The sequence below is a fragment of the Liolophura sinensis genome, chromosome 9, assembly GCF_032854445.1.
Source record: "Liolophura sinensis isolate JHLJ2023 chromosome 9, CUHK_Ljap_v2, whole genome shotgun sequence".
Classification (NCBI taxonomy): Eukaryota; Metazoa; Mollusca; class Polyplacophora; order Chitonida; family Chitonidae; genus Liolophura; species Liolophura sinensis.
In genome coordinates, this window is record NC_088303.1 from 36,706,753 (window position 1) to 36,719,717 (window position 12,965).

At 39.6% G+C, this 12,965-nt stretch overlaps 1 protein-coding gene across 2 annotated transcripts in view; it reads right to left on the bottom strand.

Annotated features, from left to right (window-relative positions):
- Nucleotides 1-928: 928 nt before the first annotated feature.
- LOC135475165 (uncharacterized) overlaps nucleotides 929-12,965 on the bottom strand; it is a 62,683-nt gene continuing 50,646 nt past the window's right edge. For both annotated transcript variants that reach the window (XM_064754949.1, XM_064754950.1), the window contains exon 2: nucleotides 929-8,026. In XM_064754949.1, coding sequence (XP_064611019.1) covers nucleotides 4,020-8,026 — 4,007 coding nt within the window. In that variant the 3' untranslated portion in view covers nucleotides 929-4,019. The remainder of the gene's footprint in view (nucleotides 8,027-12,965) is intronic.

The following is a 12,965-nucleotide window of genomic DNA, read 5'->3' on the forward strand; positions in this document are numbered from 1 at the left end:
ATAAGGAGTAAATACTCAAAACTGAGCACCTTAACAGTCCAGGCTAGATACTTCTTAATGTCATTAATGTCATGACCTCTTTGTGTGAGTTGTCATGTGGACATTGAAACATCATGCTGAAGACACCAATCCTGACACCCTGTTTGGTCACTCGTTGATCAGTGATAACTCACTTAGCCATTATCTCAATGGTCAAAAATTTGCATTCTGGTGAAATACCAGTGCCGAAGGTGTTATTCCAGATTCCATAATATTCTAGCTTCTAATTGTGAGACCTGTAATGTTCAGATTTTTCTACATTTGGTAATGGGGATCTGAAAAATACTTGCAAGCACGGCTCTTGGCATCATTTTATTAAAGTCAAACCTTCCCTTCCATGTCCTTAAACCCCAAGCACGATGACGATGTCACCTTAAAGACAGAACATTACAGCTGCATGTGGTATTACTGAGTCCTGTAGCTATTGTTATTTATGACTCGGTTATGTTTTAGTTGCATATGATATTTGTGAGTCAGCTTATTTAGCTTCAGTTTGTTTTCCACAGGACTAACCAAGAAATTCAGCTGCAGCATTTGGACTGGTACCTGGAACATATCATCACTGGAATACTTCTCCCATTATTGTCACTGTTTATCTTTTATACACTGGCATTCACTCAGACTTTTAGGCCCTACTGGTTCTAAAATGTATATCGCTGTAAAGGACAATTACTGACTCAATGCAATCCAGTCTGCTCCATCCATATCCCAGATTACCACCATACAAATGAAAAATTCTTCAGTTTGGAGTTCATTATTTATCTGACAAAGAAAAGAAAAAATTCTTTTGGACAAATGAAAAGGCATCACAGCAAACAAAGTTGAAATAAACTTTTTACTTTGCAGAGACATGGCATCTGGCCAAAGTTTAGACAATGAAGGAGATAAATAGATAACAAGACTGTACAAGTCTATACCCAGAGGGTAAATCAACACATACCAGTAGTGGAAAAAACATGAACATGTATATGTGAATGCCGTAACAACTCTCTTTGCCACAGGGACAACTCTGACACACCACATTATCTGTCGAATCTTGTCATTTACCACAGTACAAAATCTACACAGGCTCAGCCATAGCAATTGTGTTCCAAAAAGAGCTCTTCAGCTCACTGATGAAATAGTATGGACGAATGGTGCAAGAATGGAAAAACTATCAAGTAAAGAAATTTGTAGAAGAGTGAGATGGCGCTTGGCAAATGAAAATGACAAAAAATGTGGCTCAGAGAAGTTGTAAAAAAAAAAAAAAAACATAAAATAAAAACTATTTCCGAAAACCATGAGTGTATTAACCGAAGACTGTGTCATCATAGCCTGCACATACATGTATGCATGCACCTAAAGGTGTACCAACAATACCGCGAAATATACTGAAGTGTGCTGTACTTTTAGAACATACCATCAATATTAATTTTCAGACCTTAACATCCAATGAACATCAATCCAACACACAGCAGTAGGCCTACACAGGAATAGGGACAATGAAAAGAAAGAATCTGAAAGGTATTCAAAAGTGAAAATTTTCGACTACATTCTGCTTGTAAAACCTTGAAAGTTGTCCAACACTTCCTGCCAATACACGTACATGTACGCTCTTGGCGTTACAATGCCCAGTTACCTCCCTTGTGGGGTTATTCACTATTGAGCTATAAATCATGTAGGGGCAATTCTGTGCAATTTAATATTCTCCTTCATATTTAGTACTGGTAACGGTAAGTAGTCCAAAAGATAACATTTACAACTTGTGTTGTGAATTTAAATGGTTTGGGATGCAGAAATATCTTCAGATACACATGCTGTGGTTTAGTACTAATTCAGATAATATCTAATTACTAACACGCTAAAGAGTTGCTTATTCTGGAAATGCGAACTGACATTACTCCAAGGTATCGTGATTCTGAAAAAAAAGATGACACCGATATTCTGAATTTAGGTAGTTCAGGATTATAGATATCCTAAAATATTGCTTATAGTTAACTCTAAACTAATGATCTGTGATGATAAAGGAAGGAGAAAGGTAGCTCACATCGGAAGAAAGTGGCAATGTTATGTCACTCCACTGTACACGTTACATATATATAGCGAGCAGAGAGTTCTGAATTATGGATTTTAGCTAGTTCTTGTGTCCTACATGTGTAAAAAAACTGTGAAATAATACAGCAACATGGCATGGTAAGTGGCCATATATAGATGCCACTCAATGAAAATTTAGCGGTAACAACTCTGGATTCATGAACAAGTATTTGGCCTGTGTGTATGGAATCGTTTCAATGCTCATGTTGTCAGTATTCAGATACTATCAACTACAGGAAACAATACACTTTTCTCAACACTTTTCCTCTGGCAGGCAGCTCACGATACCCAGAATAAATCAATATTCAATACAAGGAAATTACTTTTGTTAAAACATGTACAAAAACATTCTACTCCTGCAATGGTAAAAACTGGGAGTGACAGTTCATTTCTAGACTGAAAAATGAGCTCCCAGTATGCCTACAGTAATAGCCATTAACAAAAAAAGTTTATAAAAATAAATAAATAAAAACTGTTTATTTTTTTTTTGTAAAAAAAAAAAAAAATAAAAAACACAAGGGAGAAACAAACTATATTTTATATTGTTACACTTTGCATCATACCAAGAAGGAGAAAGTCATTCAAATTATTCATTATTAATAGTTCCATGCCAAATCCTGTGATCAGGTGGTTAAATGGAATTAAGCCTGTTCCCTCCATACAGACATTATGTATAAAAGTATTGAGGCTGTGATACAGGTTTTGAACCAAAAAGATGAAAGGGGATGGTATGGGATACATGTACAATATAGGGAATGCATGAAGCAGGATTTGCCGGCTAGATCTACATCGAGCTCTATATTTATAAATAAAAACATTTGGAATGAGAAAATATACAGCACTTGACTACAAACTTTTCATGAAAAGGAATGGTTAAACCATTTGGGGGTGGAGTTGGGGTAATGTGAGTTGACAAAAGTGAAGGCAGGGAGGAGCGGACAACATGCTTTCACTTTAATGCCTCTTTCAGAGGTGAAACTTATTAAATACTTGATGTGTGAACATGTGTCTTGATTCCCACTTGTAGATCTTTTCAAAGATACCAACTGAAAAATGTACACGCACATAACTGAATGTAAGCTCAACCAGGAAATAATGTACAGTTGTTAAAACTTGAGCCAATCTCTAAAAATATAACTGCAGTCAATAAAAAAAAACGAAAAAAAAAGGTCAGGGCTGTGAACTGTATTAAAGGTCTGAAGACTTTAAAATCTCTTCTTAAAAAGTATCATGATAGGCCATTTTCAACCTAATTCTACAAGTATGAAAATGTAATATTCACAAAACTTCAAGATTAAATAATTCGAAAAGAAATGATGCATGTACATGACTGTATAAATCCTTGAGCCTCATCTTAAAACATTCTATACATTATTTTACCTCCATGCTGATCAAGTAGAGCTTACATTCTGTCAGGAAATGTCTTGTGTATACCATTAGTATGTATGTCTATATATGTATGTATGGTTGGAGTATTACAGCATACACCATTGGTTGACCCAACAAACTCCAACACCATGTTAAACTACCAAATCGGTAGCACTGAAAATGGTCATAAACACTGTACAATTTATAATTTACACCACTTAAAACTCTGATATGTACATGTATGTAAGATACTGTAGTCACTGGGTGCAGAAAAGATGTTTCTTATGAGAAGAGCTCCATGAATTTACAGGTGCCCAATGGAAATGTGACCACAAACTGCAACAGCTGGTCAAGTGACAAGGTGACGTATGACTGGCTTAGAATGGCACATATGGTTCAGCATAGCTCCTTACATGTACATTAGAGCTTATTAATTTCAAATGTACCAAGGACTAGAGACACATGTCCAGTCAACCAAAGAGGTGAAAGTCAAAATTTCACTGAAAATGTTCACAGCTGCTATTGCAGTATGTTCGCATCTATTTATCTTGCTGTTCCTCGGTCAATTCTTTGCCAGCCAGTTCCTGAGCCATCTCGTAGTACTTGGTGAACTTGGCAGTATGGTCCAGCGGCAAGTAAATGTAAGGACTCATGTGAAACGCCGTGCTGATGCCGTACTTCTTCACTGTGGACAGGTGGCACCTGCTCAAGTGATAACGATAAGAACCTTTGGTGGCAAAGTGGCGGTTACAGGCTGGGCACTTGTACTCCATGAATTCTCCGTCACTGTTTCCAGATGGACTGTCCTCGCTTTTCGGATCGGCCTCAAGCTGGTGCGATGATGATGGACAGTGCTCCTCACTCTTGACAGCCTGACATTTGACAGTCAGATTTAGAGGTAAGTCATCCCCATCGGAGCTACAGCCTCCCCCTGAAGGCTCGGGAGTACTAGCAGGGTGTTTGTACGAGCCTCGGCCCCCAGCCAGTGAGTCAAGGGGCGTGTCTGCCTTCGAAATAAGCCTCTGCAGGCTGTCTAATGGATGTTCACTGGTCAAAGGCTGCCCATACACAAAAGAACTAAGAGAGTCTAAAGCAGATCCCTTAGACTTTTTCCCGTTTTCTGACGAAGTTTCATCAAAAAAGTTCAAGTATTTACAAACAACAGATTCTCGTTTGACAGGAGTTTCCTCTGAACTACTGCTAACTTTGACTTCTGGAGATCTAGTTTCCATGTTGATATCATCAGTCTTATGTACACCATTTGTCTGGTTTCCTGCAGCAGGTTTGCTATCATCTGACAGTTTGGGTTTCTCTCTTTGGTTCACCCCTACATGACCAATGTCCTTCTTGAGACCCTGACTGCTAGGATATGCCTTGTACATGTCCCTCTGATAGAACCAGCCATACAGGGGCTGTCGCAGCATGTCTATGGGACATAATTTTTTAGGGGTTTTATCACTTTTGGACTCGAAACTTTTCTGGATGAGATTTTCCATGGCCTTCAAAGCGTTTATCGCTGGTGCTATTGAATCTGAACTGTCAGGGTCGATGATGTCTAACGGTTTGGACAGATTACCACATTCCTTGTTTTTCTCGCCCCCATGGTTGTCATGGAGGCTGTGACCAGATTTCTGCAAACCACGGCCATGATTATCTCTCAGTGGTAGCTTAATTTCTGTCAGTTTCTTCAAATGACTTACAGATTCCTGCATGGAGTTGCTAGAATATTCCAGAATCATCTGTTCTATGGCCGATGGTGACCTTTCCTCATATGATTTGGATTTGGACTCCTTTATACTGGACTCATCATCAGAGTCTTTTTCATCTTCCACCTTGACATTTGTGGGGAGGTTTAGCTCCTGTGCTGTGGGTTCAGCCGGATCTGTGGATGATTTCTTATCAGGTGTTGAACTGTAACACCGATCTGGACTCGGGGACTGTGACAAATCAGATACAAACCCATTTACCATTATTCTAGGACATATCAATCCCTCAGAGCTCCCGGGGCTCTGTGATCTTGAACTACTTCCAGCAGGAGGAGGAGGCGATGACCTAATTCCAGCAAGAGGAGGTGACCCTGACCTAAATCCACCAGAAGGAGGTGACACTGACCTACGATCCTGGTCTAAAGAGGAAGAGTCCACAGTGTCCACAGCCTGGATGACAGGTGGATGATATGTGGTGTCCTCAGAAAGTTTACACTCTCCATTCCTTTCCTCCCGGGGAGAATTAATGCCAGGGTCTGGAGAACACCGAGGATCACTCCCGTGGGAGGACTGGCTCTCGCGACAATGCGAGAGCAAGGGCTTGGGGGACAGTTCCAGATTAGGGGATTTAGAAAGTTTATCTCTGGAGACAGCTTCCATGACATGCTTGCTGGAGACAGGGAATCTGCTTGAACACACGTAGTCACTCCTGACAGAATTGCATGGGGAACTTGGTGCTGACTGACATTTCACTTTTGAATTATTTTCAGCTGAAAGGTTGGGACTAGCTGTCACATGATTTGAAGACAGGGCTTTGGTGTTGGTTTTGTGAGAATGTGTAACTTCTCCATTTGATGAGGAGTTCAAGCAATGTGAAGAATTAAGCTTTCTCTGACTGATGTGTCTGTCCCCAGCAACGTACAACCTCATTCTTTCTGAATCTTTTTGCTTCAGGCCCCACTTGGCCTTTTTTAGTAAAAGAGAATCATTTCCTCTTGCCTTTCCGTCATCCTCACAAGGGGAAGGCAACTCTGAAAGTCTCAAATGATGAATTTCTTCTACCCTTTTTCTTAAACAGTATCTGATATGTTCCACAAACATTTCCATTTCAATCTTATTTCCACAATTTTCACATGCTATCTTTTTGTCACTTGGGTGAACAGTTCTCAGTACTTTGTTAGCTGGTGATCTTGCCCTAGAACTGTCTCTGTGAAGGTCACCAGCACACAGTGATGGCATTAACAACGTTCGTTTACTTTCCAAATGAGCAGCTTTGTTCAGTACCACAGACGAGTCATCCAGAAGACGTTTGCGGTATTGTTTGTTCACACTGGCCTCTGTTAAACTGTCGCCACATGAACGCACACTCTGTTTTCTATGGTGACCCGATATGACCATGTGATTTGCTAAGGCCTCCATGTCGGAGAAAACCTTGTGACATATCTTGCACTTAAAGACACAATCACTGTCCGTTGATTCCCTCTCGCAATAAGCTGAACACTTGTGGGCTCGGCGTCCGTGTTCTGTGCTCACGATTTTCGTGTAATGCTGCGTCTCCATCATGTGAACAGTCAGCTCGGGGAGAGACTTGAATGACTCTCCACACTGAATACACCTCAGGATTTGTTTGGTTTGCTCTGAGCCCTGGTTCAGCCACATGTCCTGGCCTCGGACGAGTTTGGGGTATTCCATCAGGCTCGTCTGCTTCCCTACCCCAGGTGAATGGCCACTCTCCTGAAGGTGGATACTGAGTTCATACAAAGTGTGAAATGTCTTTTGACAAGAACACCGGTGAGTTGTGTGTTTGTTCGCGCACGAGTCTTGTTTGTCAGTGTCCGAGGAACCGCTAATCTTGGTCAAAATTGCATTAACTGTTTGTGAATTTCGAGCAGTGTTATCCCCCTTTACTGTGGACTCACTGCTATGTGCCTGTTCATCACAATGTCCGTTTTTAATATCAGCGTGATCAGCCTGTCTATACTCCTGGTGCTGACCGCCGCGAGAAGAAGATTTCCTCCAGTTGGAGAAGGAACTGGTACTGACGTGTAAGTGAGACATGTAATACTGTTCTGTTAGACCAATTCGTGGCCGCCGAGAAGTCTGGAAGGGGAAATCACCGCCGAACTTCTGCTGCAAGCTTTGCAAGCTTGACGAAAGATCAGTGGCTTCAAGAGAAGACACTTTTTTGGAGCATGGAACTTTGGGCTCACACTTGGCTTTTCTTTTCTTTGGTTTACTGGACAGGTCAAGAGGCTGATCCTCCACCTGTTGAGAGTCCTCGTAAGTCTGTGAAAACCCAGACTTCTCTGATTCATGACCCCGCGTGGGCTTGCCCTTCCTGTGCCAAGTGGGGAAGTCTTGGATACTGGTCTGCAGTGGAACACCTTTACTCAAATGCAAATCCGGAGACCTACAACTGTTGCTGACACTTGCCTTCTCAGCGCACTTGTTTTCAACAATGCAGGATTTCACAGGTGAAGCGTATGACTGTTTTCTGGTCATTTTGATTACAGACTCACTCAGACGCATACCTAAGGGCAACTTGGAGTGGTTCCTTGTGTGCTTACCCTTGGCTTTAACAGTCTCAGTACTGCTCACATGGATGACAGACTCCAAACCTCTGACTGGATTCCATTTCTCTGGAGACACACTTCTCCTGCTGACCTTTCCCTTCATCCTGGTATGACCTTTGACCTTGTTGCCCTTGGGACAGCCATCTTTCAGCTCCTCAGAATCCTTGCCGTCCTCATCGTTGTTGTTGTTGCCTCCTCCAGAAGAAGAATCCTCATGTTTTCCTGTCTGACTGCTGTTGCCTTTCTCCTCAGGCTTGACATCATCAGCTGAAAGGAAACAGAAAAGACAACCTGTAAGTTCATGAATCGTCCTGTACATGAAAACTTCAGTCTTTTAGTGACATAATTAAACATATTTATCATCTGTCCCTTGATTAATTTTGTTGGTGCCGCCATCAAAAAATTTTCTTTCATACAGTGGGGGTCAGGTTTATGGGTAGAGGAAACTGAAGTGCCCTTATCCAGATACCTACTGACTTAAAGCTGCAGCTAAATGTCTTTTTCAACTACATATTATGCACTGAATACTTTGGTCAGACCATGTATGGCTCAATTGCTCAGATCCAAAATAAAATTTGTGGACAGGGAAGGAATCAAAGTTTAATATCAATAAACCTGTTGTGCCTCAATGTACATACCATATATCATTAGCCTCATGCTGATATTAAATCCTATATGTTTATTTATTTTATTTTTCTGATTGGTGTTATATGCAGTACTCAAGAATATTTCACTTATACGACAGTGCCCAGCATTATGGTGGAAGGAAACCAGGCAAAGCGCGGGGGAAATCCACAACCATCTGCAGGTTGTTGGCAGACCTTTCCACATGTGGCCGGAGAGGAAGCCAGCATGAGCTAGACTTGAACTCACAGCAACCGCATTGGTTTGAGGCTCATAGGTCATTACGCTGTGCTAGCACGTGAACCAACTGAGCCACGGAGGCCCCCATTGTACAGTGAACACAATGAGCAGAATTGTGTGTCTCACTTTTTTGTAGAGAGCTATTTATAAAGAATATTATCTAACACCTCAGCACTACAAAATACAAATACAATATACATTTACATGCACAGTTCTTTAAACAAAAGCTACATAGTTTCTTTTTCCTTTTCAAGAACAAACCTGTAGATGTACATGTAATATTAGCTACATAAAATAAAACTTTAATGACTCATATCGGTATAAAATTCTCTTTTCCCTCGGGCACAAAGTGGTACTCACTTCAGATATGGACAGAAACACAGCTGTACCAAATATAACAATTTTACCCCTTTCCCGCCTCTCATCAAACGCAGAAGCAAATCAGCATGATTTCAGCTATCCAAATGTAACAAACTACAGTTCATGAACATGATTGTATCATTCAGGTACACAAGGGGGTGTAGTTCTTGCAAAGGTTTGTACAATATCTCACGGCAAGCTGTACAAAAGGGAGTCATATATTAGAGCTGTCAGCTGTCAGAGTAAGCCTGAAGCTGTGAAATGAGGTGTCAGGATTGATGCTTTCCCTGCTGCGGCAGACTGTTGCTGCAGACCGTGCTGCAGCAAACAATGCACTTCACACAGGCCAGTCAACAGGACGGTGGGGGGTCACAGGCATTACAGAGCTTCACATGTTCTTGTGAATGCTGCAGTTAGTGAAACAAAAAGAGGTTTAATTTTTTGAAGATTTATACAAGTACGCAAAGGACTCATATTAAACTTTTAATATGTACATGTACCAATCAATGTACTTTTCAACATGCTTTACATAAATCATATATTCCAAACCAAAATGATTTGGAAATGAAAGTCTTTTCACGTGGTTTAATAACTAAATAAAGTGGCATGAATCTTTGTTCTGATAATTAAAGAACAAACAATCTAAATTGTCACAACTGTGCTTCCATCAGACTTCATACTTAATTTTAATAGATTGGTGAATTTACTTTCAAAACTGACAACACCTAAGTTTTAACTACACTCTTAGATGTATCTGAGAAAGTGTGGCAGAATATTTCTGTTATAATGCTTTTCTCCATAACATATTCCTGATTTATGGGAGTGTGGTCATCTTAATATGGTAGCTAAACATTATAATGAAATGGTTAAGAGTAAATTTTAAAAAATCTGAAGCCAATTTCAAAGCTTGAAGGGTAGTTACAGGCAACATGACATTATGTGACTGACAGGATGTCATTTTACATTCCTCAATGCCTAATGCCTGTCAAGGGAGAGGTAAGGCCATCCATTACATATACATACATATTGCTTTTATCACATTACATGATTTTTATTTGCATAATAGATTGCTTTCTAGGATAGCCATTGGCAAGCGATCTGATGGCACTGACACCAGAATCTGTCATTGATTAATCACGTTTGTCTTTAACTGCACATACAAGAATGTCTACTGAATACCTTGTGCTTGATTACTGAATATCTGCGGCTAATTCCACAAAGTCAATTTTGACTAAATGCAGTCAAAATTTACAACCTTACACGTGATCATCACAAACTTGGGAGTTCAAATTTTGATACAAATGCCTTAAGAAAACGCTTTAGTTGATTATTTGGTTAAAATTTCAATTTCTAAAGCCTAAAAATAACCTCTAAAATCATATTTTAAACTTTGACTCCCGTCAGAATAGCTTTGTGGAATAGTCTGCAGAAACTTAACGTTACAGTAAAGAGTGAAACACCTGGATTTGACCAATGTTTTCATTGGTCGCACGCTTATCTACATGTAAATGATGTTAATCACTGAAGCAAGCATACAATTCATAGCACAATAAGCATATAAACAGAGGACTGGTGCATATAGAAGGCCATATTCAGTAATATTCTCGTCTCCACCACTTGTGCACACCTATGCACCAATTCACCAAGCACAACACAACAGAATTTTACCACTCAGTAAGTACAGCTATGTACTAATGCATTGGAACTTTTTTTGAAATCAATTGTAAATCTCCTAATTTCAGCACAGCACAGATAGCCATTAGTGAAGAGTAAAAAGGAAATGTACCCTTACAGACAGAACAATGGTGTATCTGTTACATTTGGCTATATGACTGTCTAGAAATCTTTTTTGCCCAAACGTTATGTGGTAGGAATACATGTACTGTACCTAACAGGTCGAATGACAAGAAACACAATCAACTGAGACTATATGTAAGCAATCCTTTCAGTACATATGCACATGTGCACTACAACTAATTAAATCTGATTCAGTTTTAGAACATATATATCAAGACTATAAACACCCACTATACTGTACATGCATGGGTGAAATTCTAAATTTAGTGTCCGAGTATTTACCACAACTGTTGAATAAACAGGTCTACTAAATCATGGAACAAAGAATAGACATAAAATTTGTTCCTGACATATTTTCAGCTCACAGGATTTGACAGCTGGTCAAGTGTATATCAAACTTACACTGGAGTTTAGAGTGGAATCATTTAAAAAGAATACCATAGTGTACATGTACTTTCCCATAGTGTCAGCATCAAAAATGACACAGTTGTCTTCCAACAACAACTGACCAGGAGACAGCTGACCTTTCTGGACTTGATGACAGTATAGGTTTTCTGCGAAAGGGATGAGCGAATTCCTGCAGCTCTCACCTGTGCTGAATAAATATAATGTACTACTCCCATATCCCTTTACTACTTTCTTCAGCATTTCAAGTCGATGCTTGAAAATAGAGTGTATGGCCCATTTTCAGACAGCTGGTCTTTTTGTGCGTGAAATTCTCTGACTTAATTCTGTGCCATGCAGCATTTTCAGGTGGAAGTCCCACATTAGCACTTTTGTATCTAAACTCTTGGGGATCCTTTCACAAAAAAAAAAATCATCATTTGCACATGGTGCTGTGTACAGTTTAGTTACAGTGTACATATGACAAAAATGTACATGTTTGTCACAACTGACTGATTGCCACTGTCAGTCCAAATAATCTGACCTACATGAACATGGACTGTAACTGTCAGCCTGCCAAACCATCAATTAGGAAAAATTGATATTTGTTTATGTTCTAGTGACTCTGTACACCCTGGCTTTTATTATGTCCCAGCAATTCTGTACAATCTGACTTGTATTATGTCCCAATGAGTGACTCTGTACAATCTGACTTGTATGTTCTAATGACTCTGTACAATCTGACTTGTAACATGTTCTGGTGACTCTGTACAATCTGACTTGTAACATATTCTAGTGACTCTGTACAATCTGACTTGTACTGTGTCCCAATGACCATGTACAAAGTGACTTGTATCATGTCCCAGTGACTTTACAGTCTAGCTTGTGGTACCCTGTGGTTCTGTACACCTGACTCATTCTATTCCACTTGACTTGTAATGTCAGCCCAATGTAAAGTGCACTGCAGGCTTGGGAACTGCATGATGGTCAGAAAAAAATTCTGAAGCTCTAAAAAAAAGTCTGAAAATACCTTATCCCACCTCCAAATTAGTTTAGCAATCACCTGTTCTGACGAAATCAACAGCTTTTTGTTTTCCAAATTTTAAACCAAAAATCTGCCAATTGAAGAAAGCTTTGCATGTCTAGCATTACTACCAGGGGTACATGTATACACTATGCACTGAGAGCCCTCTATTTAATAGTTGGTACAGGAAATAAGAGAGTTCCATCTAGAGAATGATTTAAGCCACTCATGCATTCAGGGGTAGATCATGATTGATTTGTCTTGGTCATTTCACTCTGCAGTATTTCACTTCTCAGCTGACAGTTTAGATAGCTTTATACATTGTTGGCAGACTAAAAGTCAGAGAAAACACAATCTACCCAAGAGTCCTGTGGTTTAATCATGAACCAGCATACATGTGCATGGTACATGTAAATCTGGGTTAATGCTCTGCAGTTGTTGTTGTTGCTGTTTTTTATATCAGGCTAGCTGAACCAATCACATTCTATCCTGGCACATAATCGAGGAAATGAACTCATTCCATGTACATGTCTATGCACTGTACATGAAGCTTTTTACAATTTGGGTAATCACACTGGTAACTTACTACAACCAACCAGCTTTCATTTGGTATCGCACACAAATTAATATTTTGGAATTCAAATTACCAAGAACTTGAGTGCATGACATGTACATACATTTATTTTACTTGTATTAATTGAAAATAATAATAATAATAATAACAATAATAATAAACAATGTTCATGATGTGTTTTCCACTTCAAACTTATTTCATTA